Below are 23,693 nucleotides of genomic sequence, written 5' to 3'. Positions count from 1 at the left end.
TGGTGCATCAGGTAAACCCAGCACCTGTGTCAGCATCCTATGCAGGTATTGATTCCTGTCCTAGCTACTACACTTCTGATCCACCTCCCTGCTGGTGTCCTGGAAAAAAACAGCAGAGGATACCCTAACTGTACCACCCCTGCCAATATTTGGGCTTTACCAAGCACAAGGAAGACCCATAAGGAAGTTCCAGGTTCTAGATTTTGGCCTAGTCCCAACCACGCAGTTACAACCATCTAGAGAGTGAACTAACGTGTACAAGAGCTTGCTTGCTCTCTCTTGTTCTCTCTCTCTCTCTCTCTCTCTCTCTCTCTCCTTTCCACAGTAGCACTTCCAAAATAAACAAATCTTGTAAAAACTTGATTTTGAAATTACAATTTGCATTTTCTAAAATTCAGCAGATCCTATGAAATCTTACTACACATACATATATGTAATGAATTCATTAGAAGATGGATTGAGAATTTTTTTTTTCTCATTTTAGGACATCCTTTTCAATACAAGATAACATACATGGCATTCTACCTTTAGCAGTAGGGATATGGGTAGAGTAAGGATTTCTGTGACAGATAAACTAACTGGACTATAGATACTTGCTTTTCAAAATAGGAATTATATTTGCCCTCATGTACTCAATAAAGGAAATCACCAGTTAGGCTCGACCTAGGTACAAGAGTTCCCACATGGGGGAATAAATGACATGGTGAGCTCAGCATAATTACTGTTCATGTAGAAAGCTGGGACTGAGACTCAAGGACATAATGTTAGAAATTGAAGCCAAATTTTCTCTTTGTTTTCTGATATGAAATTACTTCTGTTCTGTCATATACTTTTTATATTTTAAACAAAAGCACTGCTTTTTTGGTGAAGCTATAATTTCATCACATTCCCAATATTGTATTACTCTTCAATTCCTTCTTCAGATTCTTAAGGCTCCTAGAATACTAATTGGGTTTCTATGAAAACTACCTTTTGCTTAACATCCTTACCCACTGTGTTCACATTCTCTGGAAAAAAATGGTTGACTATCCAAAAGGCTACAAATAAACTTCATTGTAACAGCGTGAAGTTTGTGTGATCTCCTTGCAGGATTTTGAGAATTTAACTAAGGAATCTCAACACTTTATAAAATATAATCCATTATCTCAAAATGAATGTTATTACACAGTGAATTCACATACCATGTATGGAATAATCACACCATATCAAAGTTGAGTATGTACAACTATTATGTGTCAACTTGTTTTACAAAAATGAGTTACCCTAACAATAGAGTCTTACTAAAAGTATTCTGAAATCCTACATTGTCATCAGGAAAAATTACAAACACTGTTTGGATGTTTCCAGTAGGAGATTATGAAGAAGCAGTACACCTATCTCCTTTGCTGTATAGGTTACAAGTGCTATTTTTCCATATCCCTGACCCTTAAGCACAGTCATGTACTGCAGTTTTAGTTTTGGTACTATGACACCTGTAACTCTGGATAGGGGGAGGGAGGGAGGCAGCACAGGGATAGGGCAGGACAATCTCAGAGGCAAAAGGCCATTCACCCTTTCCTCCTTCCTAGCAAATAACTTCTAGAAATCCAGAGGCTGTTTCAGTGTGTGAGAATCCTTGAGATGAGACATTTCAGGACAAACTTTCATGTCAGAGCATTAAAAAGGAATCCAAGAACTCTATTCCCTTCTAGTATTAACTTTCTCCTGCCTATGTGATTTATTAAAATAATCCTTTTCCATTTGAACCATTCTTTTGAGCTTTTGTTGTTTAACATTAATATACTCATGAGTGGTAAAGTAAGTGAGATAAGACATTTTGAAGCAAATGTCCTCCTACTCACACAGGTATTGACTGTCATAACCTGTGAAAAAGCCTATCTTGTTTTTTTAAAAAAAAAAATAGACAATTTTAATTAACATAAGAATATGACTTATTTAGAACAAAAATCAACTGAATGTTTTTTTTCCCCTGAGGAGAGAATAAATGGCTCATTTATTAGCATATACAAATCAGAAAGTGAGAATCATGATATAAAAGATGCAGAGAAATATTGAGTGTTATGTAGAGCAGAAGTATTCCACTTCCACTTCCTATACTTAATGGAATCTATAAGGACAGACAGGAAATCACACTTTCCTAAGCATCCACACTTAACAAGCTATAGCATGTCAGCACATGGCCACAGTTACAACAACTCATTAAATTCAAACCAAATTCCCATTAATACAGGCCAGTGCTACTCATGAATTAGGTAATCAGTGCATTAACCACCCCACCACTCCATGCCTAGTTTATGTCACCAAGAACCCACGCTTGTCTTTGTAAAGGAGGCAGTGGTAGGGGTAGCAAGACAAATATCTTTAAAACCACTTTCTGATGGCTCACCTTGAGCAGGGATAAACCCTAATATAAAATACATGGGCTTCTCGTCCTTCAAACAATTCTCCATAATGAGACTTTTGACAAGAGCTGGGTATCAGACCATTCTAGGCTAGATTCTGTGATAGGGGCCTGACCTGCAAGTATTGCCAGTTACTAACGGCAGAGGCTTCAAGCACTTTCACCATCAGACTAGCAGATGGCAAGCATGACAACCTTTTATGGAAACGGATGAGGCTCATCAAGGTTACTGCTTCAATAGATACGGCTTCATCTCTACAAGCAAGAGTTGAAGCGTCCATTTAGAAGGCTGTAATTTCTGTTAAAATAAGTACGGGCCAACTACATACCCCAAATTTCTCCCATGCACAGCAAAGATAGTATTTTTTAGGTCTGGAAAATTGTATCCCATTCATCAGCTGCTTGCCATGGCCATATGGTTTTGAGTAATTATACTACCCACAGTGCTCACCAGCACAAATTGACTGTAAAATATACACCAGTGTTACAAAATAAATGCCAGTGCTCTCGAGAGCTATTAAATATGAAACAAGTGCATTTTCTATTAAAAATATTTTTGGAGACATTATGCCACTTTTTCAAAAGCATTTAGGGCATGTTTAGATTCTGTCCCACATGTTCATTGAAATCACCTGGAGTAACATCTCACCCCACCCTGAGATTCTAGTTCCACAAAACTGAGCACAGAATCTAGGAATCTTCAATTGATAGGTCTCTGACTCTCCTGTGTGACCAGCACTGAGACATACAAAACTACCTTAGATAGCAAGAGCAGTTGGAGAATTTAGAGGGTATGTCTCTGCAATAGCTAAACAGCAGAACACTAACATTCCTGTTTGCCTTTTTTTTTTAAAGATTTATTTTTATTATGTTTTTATTGGAAAGGCAGATATACGGAGAGGAGGAGAGACAGAGAGGAAGATCTTCCATCCGATGATTCACTCCCCAAGTGAGCGCAACGGCCAATACTATGCCGATCCGAAGCCAGGAGCCTCTTCCGGGTCTCCCACGCGGGTGCAGGGTCCCAAAGCTTTGGGCCGTCCTCGACTGCTTTCCCAGGCCACAGGCAGGGAACTGGAAGGAAAGCGGGGCTGCCGGGATTAGAACCTGCGCCCATATGGGATCCCGGGTGTGCAAGGTGAGGACCTTAACCACTTGCGCCACCGCGCTGGGCCCCCTTTTTGCCTTTTATTGAAGTTTAAAAAGAAAAAGCATTCAATCGGGATATGTAAAAAAAAAAATTCTGAGTCACTAATACCATTGATTAAAAAGAAGCAGACCAGAACAAAATGGCACGTTAAGATTATCAGGATTATATTTGTCCTCAGTGCAAACGTCTGCATCCAGAGGTTTTAAAAGCAATTACCCTCATGAAGCATCAATACTCCTTCAATTATTCTGAATATCTATTTGTACACTGCTCTGAAATTTATAAACACTTGGGAACTCTCATGTGATTTTTTGAATAATTCTGAGTAGGCAGAAGATCTAGAAAAATTTCTCCTAATCAAGTCACATTTATTCATGGCCTAGTCTGTGCTAAGTTCTCACACTGAACAAAAGGCTATGACAGAGTACCTGTTCTGGGAAGGATCATAATCTAAGCAGGTTAAATGTGTGAAAGGTATGAAATGAAGCAAAAAGACTTGGTTGAGGGGGAAGTATTGAATCCAGTACAGAAAATGACAGCAACATTCATAAAATGCTTTCCAAAGGAGGTGACACTTGATTGCTTTATGCACAAAATGCAGACTCTCTTAATGTTTGGGTTCACCTCTTTGGCTCCAATTCCTTCTTAAGCAAGCACATATATTTACAACATCTTAAGTAAGTACGTATTATATCTACAACATCACTTTGTTGAAGATGAAGTCAATTTGGTTAAAAAAAAAAGCTTAAATTGGACAATTTAACTATTGTTATCATTCCTTAAAATGTTGTGTCTTTTTAAAATTTTTTGGATTTGGGCTCAACTGAATGTATTACCTAATAAAAAGGTAATTATAAGAAAATGTATATCCCCAAATAACCAAGAGGTAAAACCATAAAAAATAGAACAAGATGTGAATGCTAAACATTAAAGCAAGTTAAAAATAAATTTCACATTAACTACTGCATGATCATGAGCTTTATTCTCATCCTGAGAAACAGACCTGAGCCAGGCACAACTGGGCTTTAAGAGGCTATAAACTATATTGAGTAGACAGTAATGCAGAATTTCAGTGTCTAGAGCTATATTTTTATAGCGAGTACAAAGCAAAAGCTGGATTCTGGAGTATTGAGCACTGTTTTACATCTAATGCGTTGAATGTAGCGGCACCCAGGCTTGATTCAGCAGATCGGAACACACCCAAAGGGGCAATGCACAGCAGTGTTACGTCTCAGACCCGGCAGAACAATCTTGGTAAGCTTTTTCCTGATTGTCTATAAGCCCAGTTTACCAACGTATCTAGACACCAATGTTCTCATTTACCAAAAGGGAATGACATTCATCTTACATAGCAATTAAATGCAACTTGAAAAATAAGGCATCTGAAAAATAGTTTTGAGGGTTCTGAGCACAAAATGTGCACTAAAATAAAATACTTCCACATCATCTGAAGTAATTCACATTAATGATTTCATGCTAAACTTGGAGTAGAAATAATGGCAAAAATTTAACAAGATGTTGAGGTGGTTCTAAATATCATCTATAGCAACAGAAGCTGGCCAAAATTACATCCAAAAACTATGTATAGAAAGAGCAGAATCAAAGAATGATTCCTACAAAGAAAGTGAAGGAAGGGTTTTTAACTCCAAATCATCTCAAAACCTATTTGGGAGAAACTGATTGCCAGGGTTCCACGCCAGGGACTGATGGACTCAGTGCTGACACATTTGTGGAAAACAGATGTGGCTTTGTGTGACACTGGCACCAGGCTTCCTAGGAAGCACCAGATGCAGAGTTTGGCCAGAAACAGAACCAGAGAATCTAAGGCCACCACCTACATCCTGCTGCCTCTGCTGTGCCACATGACCCAGAGCCCTGTGAGGACTATTTAAATTCTATTAGCATTTCATCCCCATGCCAGAACACCAGGGTACATTATGCTGGAGAATGAAGGGGCATGAGCCTCTTGTTATGCCTTGATTTGGAAAAGTTTAATCAACAGTTTATGTCGTTAGCTGCTCAAAGTTGCAATTATCATCAGATGGATACCCAGAGCCCACAAAGTAAGACAGCTGCCTGTAATGAATTCACTAATATTAACTTGATGTTTTCAAAATTCATCACAGAGATATGGGATATTGGCTGTCAGGACATTTAACAAATGAAAACTAAGGCCAATTCTCTTAAATGTATCTCATAGCCATTTTTTGAAACCCCATTGAACGTCACCTAAAAAGCTGAAAAACAGCACGACAACTAATATTTTATTATATAAAGACCTTGAAAAAACTGGCAAGAAAGAGAACAAAACCCAAATACGAAAAAAGAACAAGAAGCAAAAACTTAAATAAAAATAATTTTGAGAAGACTGTCATACAAACTTCACAGTATGAAAAATCAGCTACAATCATCAATGCAGCAAGTGCACACTACATGTGATTACTGAGTGGCAGCGTTTTGCATGGAAGCTCCTGGAATACAGCAGCAAGTAAACATTTACACAATCTGGGAATATAAAAATCATAGCTGTCAACATTTTCAAGGTTAAAAACCTACTGATACTCATTCAGATATCAGTATTCAAAATGTTAACATCTCTTTAAGACAAGACCATGGAAATTCTTATCAAAAATAAATCAGGAAGAGAAGGCAACCTGCAGTATACTACCAGGCAGCTCAGCATGCAGACCTGCTCATGGGTTATGCTAACCAAAAAGGTTTCAGAGGACAGATACCTTCTGGGTCACCCCTAGACCTTACATCCTAGAGCAGCACCCAGAAATTCAACAGAGCCAATTACACATTTGTTAAACGGACAGATGAATCTGGAAACATGACTGCAGTGTAATCTGTAATAACTGAATTACTACACAACTCACTTTGTAAACACAGTTGAAGGATGATGTGATAAGGGTGCCTTGATTATAACACACTGCAGGTATATAAAACATAAGCTGAGTCAAGAACTAAAACAAGAAAGAATTAAAGAATTAAAACAGAGTGAGATGATATTATGGTGCTAAATATATAACAAGTGACATTTAATTTACCTAAGATGAAAACCACAAGATTTTGCAACAGGGTAATAAGAATTTAAATGTCCATTTCTAGTATCCAATTTTCCTCTCTAACAAACCTCTCCATATTTCTTTCATACTTCCTAAAGCTTAGCTATATTAAATAAATAAGTAAATAAGTAAATAAAGTCAAACATGATAAATACCTAGGTAATAGCTAACATAATATCACCTAAATCCTTTCTCCTATACAAGTTAGAAAAAAAATAATGTTTCAGTTCCTAAAATGTGCCAATGAAACAAAGGAATTTTTGAAAAAATTAGAATCTTTTGAACTGAGCAACTAGAAAAAGCAAAAGTCCCTGATACATCCCCACCAGGTATACTAGCAGCAGACTAATCAGAGAGTTTAGACCAGTGAGCAAACTGTCAACCAGAGCAGTAGAGGGGTCAATGTCGGCCTTACTTACAAAGAAACACTATTGTTTATGTGTGTGTTCGTGTACAACATATTTACACACAAAGCAGATAGAGCAAAACATTAGAAACTGCTACCTGTGATATTCTATATTATTTGAAATATAGCAAAGTTCAGAAAAAGAAGAAATTTCAAACAAACAAAAGGTGTTAATGATGGTCATCTTTTAACAGCTCTTTTAATTTTGGGAAACATCAGTGCTCAAGTCAGCAGAAGAAGCAGACACCAAAACAAAGGAATGAGCTGCTAAAAATACGATACAAAAAATGCTTCGCATGAAATTTTACAGATACCTATTGGAAGCAGAGAAGAAGTTCTAAAAAAAAAAAAAAAAAGATAAAATACTCTGCAAACTTGGTGAGAATTTCCAGTCACACACACAAACTTAGAAGTGATAATGGATCAAAAATATCTCTACCAACTTTCAAAATCTTTTCTTCTCAGGCACATTTTGCAAATTTTCTTTAATTCCTTCAATAAGACATATCCTGGTAATAAAAGCCTAGCTTAAGATAAAGAAATTCAATAGCTACACAGGTTGTATAAACTGAAAAAGTAAAATTGCATATAAAATTTAAGATGCTGGCAAAATAAAGTAGCTATAGATTAGTTTTAGAGTTACACATCATTTTTAAATAACAGATATTCAAAATTTTAAAGTGCTTATCACTAATAACAATTTTTTAACTTTCCACTTGTTGTCATCTGCATTTAAACGTATTTCAAAACGTTCAATCACAGAAGATATATTTCCAAATTAAAGATAACCACAAAAGGCATTGATTACATTAATATCATTGCCAACTGTTTTCAAGCATTTACCATCACCACAAATAGCTTATTCCACAGACCTGTATGGTATCACTTATGAAAAAGTAAAAATCCTAAAGCCTTCTTTTCCAGAGTGTAGCTTTTCTATTTCATATCCCTGAATCATCTGGAATGCTATTTATGGACGTATATACAATACTCTGTTTTCAAATTTCAGAGACAGGGGCCCAGATATCTGAAAGTTTGACATGCAATTGAAATATCGGCCTGAGAGATGGTAATTTTGCTTGTGCAAATGATACCATTAAAATCTACAGATTAGGGCCCAGCGCGGTGGCGCAAGTGGTTAAGTCCTCGCCTTGCACGCCCGGGATCCCATATGGGTGCCAGTTCTAATCCCGGCAGTCCCGCTTCCCTTCCAGCTCCCTGCCTGTGGCCCAGGAAAGCAGTCGAGGACGGCCCAAAGCTTTGGGACCTGCACCCGTGTGGGAGACCCGGAAGAGGCTCCTGGCTTTGGATCGGCATAGCATCGGCCGTTGCGCTCACTTGGGGAGTGAATCATTGGACGGAAGATCTTCCTCTCTGTCTCTCCTCTCTGTATATCCGCCTTTCCAATAAAAAAATAATAAAAATAAAAAAAAAAATCTACAGATTAGTTTAGATGCCTGAACCTCAGAGCAGCAGACCAAGGACAAAACAAACAAAAACATCAAATAGGAGAATCAAGACGGCGAAATAGGGTAAGGACACGTATAAACGGACAGAAAAAAAAAAACATTTAATCAGGATGAGGCAGCGAGGACATATTTCAGGAAATAGGAAAGGACAGAACAGCAGAGGGGTATCTGGAGACTGACAGACACAGGAAAGCAGCAGACACAATGGTGTGGTATTGCAGTGACTGATACTTCAGCAGCATTCAGCTAATGGGCGATCTGAACTCCACCAGCCACCAGGTGGGAAGGGACTTTCACTGAGAGCTTAGGATGTGAACCCAGACAAAGAACTGTCCGTCCTGCTGGTCCATTTGATTTGACCAGGAACAGAGAGCAGAGCAGCAGATTCCAGACAGGCAATGCGAGAACAGGGTGGATTTCACAGCCCAGTCGGCCACCTATAGTTAAATGGTGTGCCATTTTGAGTAAGGAGGCAAAGGCAAGGGAAAACACTGAGCATATGTGGAGCTGAGAGTGAACTCATTTCTGACTCAGAGAACTGCAGCAACATGGCATTTTACAGGTTCCACTCAAGACAGCTCCGGGTAGCCCTCAGACCTGACGGCCAGCAGATCAAGAAACCATGGGGGAAGGGTTGTGGGAGGAGTGGGGGAAATCCAAGCACCTATAAAACTGTATGTATCACATAATACAATGTTATTAACAATAAAAAAAAGAACTGTAGTGGTATGTCAGGTGCCATTTTGCACACTGTGGCAATAGCTTTCAGGGACAACAGTGCAGGGGACAACAGTGAACTGTGCATGTCCTGAGCCCGTGAGAATCACTGAGTTTTGTGCATTGCACTGGTCCCTCAGAAAAATAATACCGACTGTGGCATTGTACAGGTCAAAATAGGTCCATGTGGCACCCAGACCTAACGTCCAACAGGTTCCGACAAGATCAGCACCACCAACAACCTAATTATATAGGACACCTGGTGTCTCTCTAATCCTGGGACCTGCTCCAACTGGAAGTGGGAGAAAGGTTGCAGAGACAACAGTGCAGCCTCAGCATGGTATCACAGGAGGTGGAGACTGGTGAGCCAGGAGCTGGGGCTGTGGAGACCACGGTGGAAATCTGACATAAGAACCCAGACCTGGAACTTGCTGGAGGTTGTGGCACAAGTGGCTGCAAACAAAGAGTTGTGTTAACTGCAATAAGTAAAATCGCATTGTAGACCTGTGGGTGACACAGCTTAGAAACCTGCCCCCAAGGAGAAGAATCTGCTAACCAGAAGTACAATGATCAAGAGCAAAAGAAGAGACAAAGGCACAATGAATATTACTGAGCACTCCCCTGCAAAGGAGCAAAACCCTATGCCAACCTCAGAGTTAACTGAGGAAGACATCGAGAAAATGGGGGACACAGAATCCATAAGACTCATTTTAAAGCTTCTGATCAAAAATGAGAAGCTCATGCAAGAGTTCAAAGAATTTAAGGAAGCAATAAAGCAAATCAAGGCTGATATATCAGAAATTAAGAACACAGTAGAGCAAATTAAAAGTACAGTGGAGAGTCTCCAAAATAGAATGAAGCAAGCAGAAGAAAGAATCTCAGAACTGGAAGATATTTCCTGTCATCAGGGGGAAGCAAACAAAAAGCTGGAAGCAGAGCTGGATCAGGCCAAAAAAAAGTATTCAAGAATTGAAAGACACTATTAAGAGGCCAAATATAAGAGTTATGGGAGTCCCAGAAGGTGCAGAAAGAGAAGCTGAGTTTGCAAATGTATTTAATGAAATAATCAATGAAAATTTCCCTAATCTAGAGAAAAAAATGGGAAACAAGATCCAGGAAGGGCACAGAACTCCTAACAGGCTTGATCAAAAAAGATCTTCACCAAGACACATGATCTTCAGGCTCTCTTCAATTGAACATAAGGAAAAGATCCTTAAATGTGCACGTGAAAAAAATCAACTGACATATAAAGGAATGCCAATTAAACTCACAGGAGATCTCTCATAGGAAACTCTACAGGCAAGAAGAGAATGGAGTGACATATTCCAGATTCTCAAAGAAAAAAATTATCAGCCTAGGATAACATACCCTGCAGAGCTTTCTTTCGTCTTTGAAAATGAAATAAAATTCTTCCAGAGTAAAAAAAGCTAAAAGAATTTGCTTCTTTCAAACCTGCCCTACAAATGATACTTCAAGATGTTCTCTTGACAGAGAAGAGGAATAGCACCTACCAAAACCAAAGGCAAATGGGAAGAACATCCCAGTAAAATGACAACAGAAGACTAAACCAATGAACAACCCATTCCTAAAATGACAGGACCAAAGTACCACCCATACATATTTAACTCTGAATGTAAATGGCTTAAACTCAATCAAACGTCATAGATTAGTAGACTGGATTAAAAAACAAAACCCATCTGTTTATTGTCTGGAGGAGACACACTTCACCAACAAAGATCAGCAGAAACTGTATCGCATGGGTTTTGTTGTTTTCTGTTGGTTTCATCTCTTCAAAACACTTTCTTCTGATTAAATCATTCAGTGACTCGTAGATCATGCAGTGGCATCATTTTCTTCAAGAAGGTTCTTGATTTTCATTTCTTCAGCTACACGTTAGTCATTTAATAGCATGTTATTTAACTTCATAGTGTTGTTAATTTCTTTTTTCTCCCTGATGTTGATTTTGTTTTGTGGCTCTTCATTTAAGGGGATGTATAGTAGCTGTGTAATGGAGACTGTCATATCTAATAACATGTCATTTAACTTCATGGCATTGTAAATTTCTATTTTTCTTTCTATTGTTGATTTTGTATTATGACTTTTCATTTAAGGGGATGTACAGTAGCTGTGAAATGGAGACTAACATCCAGATGTGAGGATGCAGTGTAGTATGCATTTCTACTTCCAGACAAAGATGGACTTATAATGAAACTGTTTACTATATCTTGACAATAGGATGCTGGACTCTCTGCCATTGTCCATGCCTGCAATGATGGACATATGACTGTGTATGAAGAACTATATGTTAGTAATGATATAGAGGAACTAGGTGGGGGGAGGGAATTGGGGAGGGGATAAGGGAATATGGAACTGTATCATAAAATGATAATAATAATAATAAAATGTAAAAAAAAATTAAATACACCTTCCAGACTTACCATCCTTGTGGGAAACAGAAGCTTCTCTTTAGCACACACTCCAATAGCTACTCTTCCAGCTCTACCTAATGTCTATTAACCCTTTGTAGTGACCATCATAATAAATCAGTAGAACTACCTATAAACTGGAAGCAAAAGAAGATAATTCTATGATAGGACAGAATAGGTAAGTCTCTATTTTTTTCTAATCTATTCATGCTTTTAAATCATATGGGGACCAAAGCATTGCCTTAAAATAAAACTAATATAGGGTCTATTGTTGGGATAAAGTCTCCTAAACCACTGTGCAAAAAACCAGGATACCACACAAGTGCTGATATGAACAACAGAACCTCTGCTTCCAATACAGCACCCTGCCAATGCTCCCGGGGAAAGCAGCAGGAGATGGACCAAAAGCTTGGATTCCATGGGAGATCAGGATAGAGTGGCTGGCTGCTGGCTTTGATCTGCCAAGCCCTAACACTTGGCCAGTGAGTGAATCAAAGTCATCCAGTGAATGATTCAAAGGGTGAAAGATCTCTCTATCAAAATGAAATAAAAGCAATTAACCTTTGCTGAATGTCAATGTATCACATCCAACACAAATTAAAATACAGAAGTTCAAATCAAGTATCTCTTATATTTTAATGACAGATTTTGTTTTCAATTGCCTTTTAAAAAACATATTATCCTGTATGTATGTCTACAACCGTTAAAACATTCCCATTTGCTTGAAAGAGAGCATCCACAAGATGGCATGTACCAGAATGACAAGAAAGCTCTTTGATCTGTGGGAACTCCCCAAGTACCTGCAACAGCTGGACGGTGCCCAGCTAAGCCAACCTGACCCAGAAGCTAGGGACTCTATCTAGTTCAACCAGAGTGCAGGAACCCAAGTACTTGAGCCATCATCTGTTGCCTTTAAGGAGGCATTAGTAGGGAGTTGAATGGGAAACAGAGTATCTGGGAATTAACCAGCATTTGCACATTAATGCAGGCATTCTAAGCAATAGTGCCACAATGCCTGTAACTTTTTTTATATATTTTTAAAATTCTTTCTATTACAAAGTCAGATATACAGAGAGGAGGAGAGACAGAGAGGAAGATCTTCCGTCCAATGATTCACTCCCCAAGTGAGCGCAACGGCCGATGCTATACTAATCCGAAGCCGGAAAACAGGAACCTCTTCCAGGTTTCCCACACGGGTGCAGGGTCCCAAAGCACTGGGCCATCCTCAACTGCTCTCCCAGGCCACAAGCAGGGAGCTGGATGGGAAGTGGAGCTGCCGGGATTAGAACCGCTGCCCATATGGGATCCTGGCGGGTGCAAGGCAAGGACTTTAGCTGCTAGGCCATGCTGCCGGGCCCAATGCCTGCAACTTTTTAATGAAACTTTTAGCTGCTGCATCAAACTAAGTTAGTAACACACAGCATGTTTCCTAAAGCACAGGTTGGTTCCTACACTGGCATACGGCTATTTACAGCAGAGAGAAGATTCCTTAATAAAAATGTCAACAGGTTCATAGCACAACATGCTTCACTGGATGATAAAAAAATTTTTTTATCTGTCCTATGGAGAAAACAGTGTGTAACAGAATATGAAGACAAAACAAAACTGGAGTGGTACATCAGAATGTGAACACAAAAGGTCCACTCTATCCACTCAGTATGAAGCCAGACAGTTCTTCAAGATAGGTTCCATGACCAAGTCCCTTAAAAGTTGAGTCCACATAATACGATACAACTGAAAATGAAAACCAGAATTGGAAAAGATAACCAATATCAAAATTGTAAGATAAACTATTCAAGAACACACAATTAATTAAGCATATGGAAAAGAATCTGAATAAAGCAAAGAAAGCAATCCAAGAAATGAATGACACCATAAAAAACTGAATATCAGAATTATAGGAATTCATGAAAGCAAGAAAGAGAGGAAGATTTAAAAAGATACTCAATGCAATTATAAAAGGGAACCTCCCAAACATTGGGAACATAATAGGAAGCCAAATATAGGAAGGACAGAGAACCCTAATCAAATTCAATCCAAAAAGACCCAGACACATCATTGTCAAGCTCCCATCAACTGAACCAACCACCAAAAATGAATCAGATAACACAAAGGGAAAACCAATCAAAATCACTGCCAACTTTGCAGAAGAGATCCATCAAGAAATAAGAGAATGAAGTAACATTTTTAAGATCCTAAAACAGAAAAACTGTCAACCCAGGATAATATATCCAACAAAGCTCTCATTTGTGTTTGAAAACAAAATAAAATATTTGCAGCAATCATCAAACATTTAGAATATGTAGGATATAAGATATAAGCACAAACAATTCCTAGAAAAATCATCAAAAGCAAATGAAGTCAAGACTTTTATACTAAGTGAAATGAGCCAATCCCAAAAGGTCAAACATCATATATTTGCACTAATACAAGGCAACTTTCATCAAAAATACAAATAAGTAAATTGATAAAGGAGAAAAACACATGTGTAACCCCACAAAGGATGTAATAGAGACCAGACTACCAGGAATCAAGGAAAATCAAGAGTGCATCTCTACTAAGGAATGAAGGTTTGCTCCCAATGATACTTCTAAATATACCTAGACATCAAAAAATATTCTCTTTGCCAATAGTGTCATGACCCACATAAGCAGCAAAAAGTTGGAACCATTTGTTTTTCATCTCTAATTTTAAGTGTCTGCTCCCTCATGATGTTCATTGTTAACATGACTGAAGAGCTGCTTTGTTCATCTTTCTTAGGAATGGCCCTCTCATGTTTTAACCTGCAGGGTTTTTTTGGTATTAAGTCCAATTATTATTGCTGTGAATTTTACCTTTTTGCACTTCCTAGTCATTTGTATCTTTTTCAATAAGTCCTTGTGGTGCATGAATAGTTCATCCGTAAGAGAATTTTGAATTTCTTGTAAGCAAACCACCTGATTCTGTTTATGTTCCTTTCAGCACTGTTTTTGCTATATCTCATAGGCAATAATATTCCTGTTTTTATTGTTATTCCTTTAAGCTCCACATGGGTCATGCAGTAGCATCAATTTCTACAAGAAGGTGTTTTGATTTTTTTTTTTTTCATCACTTTAAAGATGCATTAGTAACTCTGTAGCAACAACTCTGTTGTTTTTCTGTTTTTCTCCCTGTTGTGGACTGTGTTTTCTGGCTCTGTATTTAAGGGGATGTATAATAGAAGTGTAGTGGAGACTGACATGTCCAGATGTGGAGACATAGTGCAGTATGCATCTCTGCATCCAGACCAAAGATGGACTCCCAGTGAAACAGTTGAATATATCCTGACAGTAGGATGCTGGACTCTCCGACATTGTCCATGCCTACAATGTTGGGAAACACTTCAATAGCAGAATGATGGACTTATGACTGTTCATGAAAGACCATCCATTTTAATACTAGAGGAGAAATCAAGGGGGGTTGAGGGGATTTGAGCCAGACAGAAGATCCCAGAGACTATGGTACTGTATCATAAAACAATTAAAAAAAAAAACCACAAATGCAAGCAATAACATCTAAAATTTAAGGTATGTTTATAGGCATGTTAATACACAGAAAAGTAATTTATAGATACATATATCAACAACATGCTTACATGTCTAAAAGATGCACAGAGGTTCAGCCTTACTGTTTTAATTTTTGCAATTTTGAGCTTTGGTTGTACCACTTCTTATCCAGCACCCTGCTAATGTGCCTAGCAAAGCAGTGGAAGATAGCAAAGCACTTAAGCCCCTGCTACCCAGAGGGGTAACTTGGATGGAGTTCCTGGCTCCTGATTCAGCCTGGACCAGCTCTAACTGCTGCAGATATTTGGAAAGCGAACCAATGAGTGACATGTCTCTGAGTCTCCTTTCTTTGTTACTCAGCCTTTTAAATCAATTATTTATTTTAAAAGACTTGTAGTGATTAGAAGCTAGGTTTATAGTTACCAATTTTGGCTTTTCATTTCAATTCTGCATAACTTACTATAATGGCCATACTCCATTTTCCTCATCTCCCTCCTTTACAAAACCCAGATGAGAATATCTTCCTAGGGAAGATGAACAGTAAATGTTCAAAATTAGTAGCACAGCACCTATTAGCCAACAAATGGTAACCATCGGGGTGCTTTTCCTACCCTACCACTCAAACAAAGGTCACAATTCCAAATCATCCTTTTGCTAATCAGTAAACCTCTAAGTAATTTTTTTTTTAAAAATTGTATTTCCGGAGAATACAATCTAGTGAATGTGAACAATCAAGCTAATCATGTGAAGTCCACCAGGCCTGTGAAAATTAAACAAACCTTTAGCTATTTGGTTAGAGTAACTTGCAACTGAAATACAAATGATGTAGTTTTAAAGAGAAGCTTTAATCATCTAACTTCATGGAAAATGTCCGTATTTGTTGGTTTGTATTTCAGCATACTATACTCAGTATAAATTATCATTAAGTTAATGCATCTTATGTTAGATATTCAATGCATAAATTTAAAGTGACAATTAGGAATCATCTAGTATGGTCCAATCTAGACATTTCAAAAGCAAAATCTTATTCCCAAAACAGATAAAGATAAAAGCAGAATTCACTTCCACATATTAAAAATCACAGCAGTCATAGAAAAGTCTACAGAATAAATGAAACTAACAGGATTTGAAAAACTTTAACTTACTGCCCATATTCTTAAACCATTTAAACCTTCTGCTGACATTTTTAATATTAACCAAATGTCATATCCCACCAATTAAAGTCCATTTTACATATGTGTATTTGTGTACATGATATTGTGGGATTGTTTGTGTATGTGTTTGCACTTATACAAAAACATACATGTGCGGATATTTAGATTTTGTTCCTAACAAATAAACTTTTCTACAAGCATCACATCTGTTTAGAAAAACTAACGGCAAACCAACAGAATTTGTAGACTCAAGCAAATATGCTACCTGGGCTTACTCTATAATTTTTATTACAAAAACAAAAGGACAGCAGGTGAAAAACAGGGACTTTTCCATCAACAGCAGTAATGGTTGACTGGTTCTCAAATATTCTCCCATGTGGCTTTATAAGGTTATTTCAACTAAGGTATGTTTTTCCAAAATTAATTGCAACAATTATATTTCCTTAGACTATTAAAAAGGCCATGACTGCAACATGAGTATTATAGCTACTATTCTGAGAGTGGAGTACTGAAAAAATTTAACAAAACCATTCCTATTTGTTATATTTAGTGGAAAACACACCAGAAAGACAAGACTATTAAGCTGTAAGTAAAAACACCAATAATTTTAATAAACAAAGCACAGTTGGTACAATAATCAAAACACATCAATTTGCAATTAGTATAACAGAGCTCACCTGTTCATTTTTGCATAACAGCACGCTGCTTCCCCTTAACACAGTAAAAATTTTGGCTTTATAACCTCTCAATTCAAGATATCCACATTTCTCAGGTGCAACGACTGCTTGAGACTGAGAAGTAAGGGACTGTGTTTTCAGTGCATTTAACAGTATACTGATCCAGTCATTCCTCTCCTCTGAAAACAGGACAAATACATAATATTAACATTACATAGACAAGGAAATGTGAGCAAGCCATCTATTCTCTTTGCAATGGATCATTCACAATTTCTTTCTTATACCTTGATCTAAATGTTAGTGTAAGAACAATGGTCCAAAACTAGGAGGGGGAAAAATACTATTTAGTTGATTTGGAGCCAGTACCACAGGCTTCATCTAAGAAGCTATCAGAAATGCAAAACCTCATCCACACTCCAGACCTGAAGAAAAAGAATCTGCATTTTGAAAAAAAAAATTCAAGTGATCTGTATCCATGTGAAGCACTCATTAGATTATCCAGGAGATCGGGTTCTCTCTCTTCATGGAAGAAACTCTTACAGCTATCCAACAATGAGCAGATTCTAATTGGCAATTCCAGGTACTCAAATACTCAAAAACTCTTACTCCCTAACCAGCAATATCATTTCTGCCAACTAATTAAATCTGGATTTCTATTCTTTTCACAAAAAACAAGTGACCGTCAGGTGTGTACAATACAATATGCTATCTTTATAGGAATCTGATCTAGTTCCTAAATAGCATTGCTTTAAGTCAACTTAGAATTGAACATCTGATGAACACAAACTGACATGATAAATGTCATACAACTGGTATCAAAAATCTTAATCAGTTCATTCAAGGAAAGTGATTTGCTCAAGGCCAAATAGCAAGTTAGTATTAAAATAAAGAGAATTTCATGTTTTAACTCTCATGCAACTGTTTCTGGCACCACCACAGAAGAGATATTGGGCCAGATTTTGAGAAGAAACTCACAGAAGTCTTGGAAGGGAAAACCAGACAAGAATAAAGAAAAAATTAATATATGTTCAGAGACTAACATACAGATTAGCATATTCATAACTGTTGAACTTACATGAAAACTAATTGTAACATATGAACAAAGATAAACAAGTGTAAGAGAAGACCTGTGGAAGTGGATAAGTGTTCAATGTATGAAGAAGCACTGGCTTTATCATAAGTAGTAATTCTACCTATAAGGTTGGAACACGCCTACCAAAACAAATGGAAGAGGCAACTAGCAAGTTAAGAGCGGACCAGACAAAAAGACTGGAGTTCAAGTGAGAACATTTTTTACAGAGGGAAAGACAAGAAGAACACAGCTCAAGCACTGGAAATGGAGCAATTTCTCATATTTGCAAAGACATCTACCGAAGATAATTGAACCCAAATTGATTTTACTGAGTCTTACCCTTCATTCTTGCTCTATTTTCAAAATTACTAAAAATGGTTGGTTGTGTCTTTTACTGACCAAAGCCAAAGTACGTATTAAATCTCATTCAGCAATTATTTATGTAAGAGTTTCATAATCTCCAAGGAACTAGTGTTTGATCCTACATGTCAGAATGAAATATTTACCGAAAGTCCCAGAATTATTGTATATTATCACCTAAAGTATAGGAAAATGTTGGGGTGGCTATATCAATATCAGTATGCACCCACTACTGTACATTTTCATGTCTAGATAACACATCCAGGTGACATTATAATGAATTGTGTTGTGTGTTCATCACAGACAGACCTTCCACTTATCTTGATTTATAACTGTGATCGTTAATTTCACACAAGAAATTTATGCCAAGTGAGTACTATATAAAGGTTTCATTTATTGGCTTGTGTCAATCTATATTGGCTTGAGTTCACAATATAGTTCATAACTTAGTGAATGAGGCCAGGTGTTTGTGGGTTTTCATACTATTAGCACATATCTCAGGTTCTCAAGAATTAAAGTAAAACCAGAGATTACAGCTGCTGAACATATTATAGTTTTATCTCAACACAGCATTGCTTTCAATCCTATGAGAATTATCTAGTTCCTGAAGTCCTCAATCACTAGCAGGGAGTAAATAGTCTTGAAGAAAATAGTAATAACCCAGTTTATTCTATATTGTCCATGCCAGGGAAGAAAAAGAAAGCAACAATCCAACTGCAATAAACTAAATTACAAGTGTCATTTGTATTTGGCTACCTGTACATCCTCAAACATGGGGGAATATGCTTTGCTAAATCAAAAATTCAAAACCAAATAGTGATTTTCTCGTCAATGAATGTGCTGGGCAAGTCAGCACAAAAAGTCTTAGATTTACCCTGCTCTTCACAACCAAACACTTCATCCTTTACAACAACAACAACAACAACAAAACCTACTGTGTGCCCATCTTGGACTTGACATGGGCTCAGTACTAGACTAGCCTTTCTGAAAAATGGGCTGTGACACAGTTTTACTGCAAAAAGGCATTCCAAATTTATATTTAAAAGAAGGAAGCAGAGAAGAAAAAGAAGTGTTAAAACTGCCACTTTTTGATGATGCTGGATTATGCTAGAAGTAAATAAAGACAAAATTCTCATCAAACCTCACATTAGTTCTTGAGATTTGGGGGAATGCCAGATTATATAAAGAAGTTAAAAAATAAACAGGAAGGGGACAATATTTTCTGCACTAAGTGGTTTAGCAGTTGGCATATTCATTAGTAACAAAAGATTAATCATATTAAAAATTACAACATAAGGGCTATGCAAATTTCCTAGAGCATAATTTAACAAAGTTTATCTGGGCCATTATTTATGATACGATGCATGATATGACTAAAGACCCCTCAATGTAACTCATGATTAATATTTGAAGAGGAACTATAACACTCCAGTGCCATTCTTCAAATCGACAGCCACTTGTGCATACAAATATTTACTGAATGCCCACTATGTTGCAGGATCTATTCTGATACCAGTAATGGAGCAATGAACAAGATATATGAAGCCGTTACTCTCCCAGTGTTTGTACTCTAGTGGAAGAAGGAATGCCATAAGTACTCAGCTACATAGTATATTCACAGTGGCAGGTGTAATGGGGTAATATAAAGCACAGAGGGAGGAGTATAGAGAGTGCTATTTTATATAGCATTGTAGAAAAGGCCTCATAAAAGAGGAATGGTTAAGCAGAAGTCTCAAGGACATACAAAAAATAAAGCAAGGCTGGAGGGTGTCCAGACGAGAATCCCAGAATGGCAGACTTCACATACTCAATGAACTAGAGGGCTCTGCAGTTAAAAGGTAGTGAATAAGAGAAAGCATGGAAGAAAGTAATGACAGAGAGGCCAGGGACAGACCATGGAGGGACTTTGGACATCATAAGCACTTTATTCTCAGTAAGACGGAAAGACTGTGGAGCTTTTGAAGTGTGCTAAAATGATCTGACTTTCTTGTTGAATAATAGAACTTACAACCATTCTGAAAATACAACTGTAGTCAATCAAGGGAGATGATCAAAACATTTCAGGTAGAAGGGATAGCTTTTAGGAGAGTGGAAGGTGTTGAGAATTGAGAATGAGCCTTCATACATATTGTCAAGGTCAAACTGACAAGTTCTTCTGATAGACCAGATATGAAATGTGACAGAGGGGCAGATTCAAGAAAGACCCGACATCTCCTGGCCTCTGCACTTGGGACTTACTGAGATGAGGAATAGTACATGGGAGCAAGGTTTGAAGGAAGAAAACATGAACTGGAATTTGATTACATGAAGTGTGAGACACAGTTAACCAGCCAGGTTGCGATGTCAAACAGGGAGCCAAATATGAGCATGGATATGGGAAGAGCTCAGTGGTGAATGCACATACTTGGGCCCAACGACCTAAAGTCAAAGCACTGGCAAGATCCAGAGTATCATGATGACACTAATGATGAGCAAAGCATCATGAGTGATATTGAGTCAGAGCTCAGAGCAATAGTAACTAATTCAGTCTTTGTTTAAAAAGGAATGTCAGGCTACTTTTTCCAGCGAAAGGTATTTATAAAATGATATTATTCCAATATAAGTAACTTTCCACTAAGAGAATAATATTGATTGGGAAAGATTCCAGGAAATTTCCTAATGAACATTAGGATAAATAAATAATATAATTGTTGGGGTGGGGATTTTGGATGTGTGGTGCCGAGGAGAAGACACCACCTGTTTGAATTCACATTCCGTTTTGGACAGACTGGATTAGAGCTGCAGCTCCACTTCCAATTCTAGCTTCCTGCTAACGCACACTCTGGCAGGCAGGGAGTGATGACCTAAATCTCCAGGCTCCCTATAGTCTTCATGGTATGGTAACGTTGAGTTGTAGTGTCCTGGCTTCAGCCAGAAGCAATCCTAACTTTCACTGGTAATTAAGGGGCAAACCAGAAGACATAAGATCTGTCTACATCTATTGATCTCTGTTTCTGTCTTTGTTAAATTTTTAAAGACTAAAATAAAAGATTTAAAATATCATGTGAAAACCATCCCAAAGTGTAATTGTGTGTTAGCCGTGCCAGTGATAATGAGCAATTTAGGAAAAGTGACATGAGTGGCAAGACAAAAAATGACAAAAATACTGTTGTTATATTTACGTCATTCAAAAACTTTTCATCACAAATGAAGAATTTATCTCTCTTACAATATCAAACCATTCTTGTTTCTATTCTAAATCATGATTTTGTTTTTCATCAGATCAACACAAATTGAAGAGATCTTTCCATTTGCCTAGATTGTCATTTGGTTTTTTTTTGGTTTTTTGGTTTTTTTTGTCAAAGATTATTTGGCTGTATCTGTGTGGGTTCCCTTCTGTTGCTTCTATTCTACTCCATTGATCCTTCTTTCTATCTTTGTGCCAGTACCAGTCCATTTTGATAACCACCCAGGGGAATTGAAATGCCCTCCTAGGCCAAGAACTCTTAAGTCATCCATTCCCTATTGGATCCCCCACAGGGATGGAAGAAACCCAGACCCTTCCTCACAGGATCTAATGTCATTGGAACAACAGCTGGAAGCCCTGAGCGGTCCTCAGAAACAGAACAATAAACTTCCTTCGGGACTCCAGAGGGGAACTTTCTCTGGTCCTTACTTAGTTCCAACTTTGGATCCCCAACCTCTCTTGAAATGACCATCAGGGTTGCACTGGAGCCCCGCCCCCCAAAATTAGATCAGATAGACAGAGACCAATAAGGAAAGCTTAGAACCAGACAAGAAACAGCTTGGACTCACATACACCTTACTAGGTAGGACATAAAGATTAATTACTCCTCACTAAGACATTGAAGATTTCTCTGCACACCTCTCCTAAAACTGTTCTGCACCTCAACATACGCCTTGTTAGAGTTATAAGCTGGTTTGGACTAATCCTAAAATTTGCCAAGTTCAGTAAAAATTATGCTTCAATATTATAAACTGCTAAATATAAAAATGAAAATAGACACAAGACAGCTGAATAGTACCCTATAACCATTCTAAGGTGTATAGCAGCCAGTTGTGTATAAACTAAAATTCAAAAGTCAATGAAGTAGTCACAGGATGTGGTTAAGAACTTGCATTTTCTAACATATTGGTCACTCAATACCATGTCAATTAACTCCATAATGTTGTAAATTGTTGTTGATGTTATGTTGTGGCTTTTCATTGGACGGGATGATATTCTGCCAGCTCTGCTTTCAGACCAGGGATGGTCTCCCCAAGAAACTGTTGAATTTATCTGGACAATAAGATGCTGGACTCTATGCATGGTACATGCTCACAATGAAGGAATCATGACTGGATATGAACTGTACTACTGCAACAATGTGGAGGAATCCATCATGGGGGGAGGGCACGGGAAGGAGTTGGGGGAATCCCAGAGCCTATGAAACTGTGTCACAAAATGAAATTAAATTTAAAAAATAATAAATAAATATTTATATAAAAAATTGTAATTCAGCTCAAAGTTAATTAAGCCAAATTTACCTTAAGCCAGTGTCATTGCTTTCCTAATTCTAACAAAATAAAAATAACCAACTGTTTGTGTACATGGAAGGAAGACAACTTAATAAAACACATTAGTATCTTCTTGAAGCATTTCACACTAAATGTAGACACATACACACTTACACACCTGTGTACACATTTATCTTAAAACATACTAATACAGAAAAAACAATCTGTAACCAAATTAACATATTCAGTCATTCCATATGGATAGCCTCTTTTCAATGAAGCTGAATTTCCAGTTTCAAAAATTAAACCTGGGAGTTTAACAAATAAATTTCTAACAAAGTGAAATTGTTATACTAGGTTTACATAAAACAATGAGCTATATACAATAAAAAGATTTCTTGGTCCATTGTAAATATTGAACATTAAAATGTCATGGTGGGGTGATACAAACTTTAATCAATCATTAATTTGAGAGCTCCAGTCAATATGGCTAAACAGATTTCATCTAAGTTGGAAGCCTTCAGAAGGTCCTTTGATTTACAATGCAGGCCATGTGGCATATTCGAAATTCACTACCAAGGGCCCAGCCCAATGGAAACACTACCTAAAAGGTTCTGATGAGTAGGAAAGATGACCATGATGCTTAGTCCAGAAACAACACCTGTCCAGAGATGAAGAAACTCCCTGTGTTACCCAGCACAGCAGTGGACAACGTTCTGAGTTTCAGCCAATGCTTCAGGAAGGGGATTCCTCACTGAAGCAACCCCTTGGC

The 23,693-nt window shown here is 37.6% G+C and overlaps 1 protein-coding gene across 3 annotated transcripts in view; it reads right to left on the bottom strand.

Moving 5' to 3' along the window:
• The window catches only part of LOC121166504 (arf-GAP with Rho-GAP domain, ANK repeat and PH domain-containing protein 2), a 172,104-nt gene that overhangs the window by 90,534 nt on the left and 57,877 nt on the right, over nucleotides 1-23,693 (bottom strand). For all 3 annotated transcript variants that reach the window (XM_040995670.1, XM_040995669.1, XM_040995671.1), the window contains exon 9: nucleotides 16,993-17,171. In XM_040995670.1, coding sequence (XP_040851604.1) covers nucleotides 16,993-17,171 — 179 coding nt within the window. The remainder of the gene's footprint in view (nucleotides 1-16,992; nucleotides 17,172-23,693) is intronic.

This window comes from Ochotona curzoniae, unplaced genomic scaffold, assembly GCF_017591425.1.
Source record: "Ochotona curzoniae isolate NIBS_2020 unplaced genomic scaffold, NIBS_Ocur_1.0 patch153, whole genome shotgun sequence".
NCBI lineage: Eukaryota > Metazoa > Chordata > Mammalia > Lagomorpha > Ochotonidae > Ochotona > Ochotona curzoniae.
This window is presented reverse-complemented; position numbering and strand designations above follow the sequence as displayed.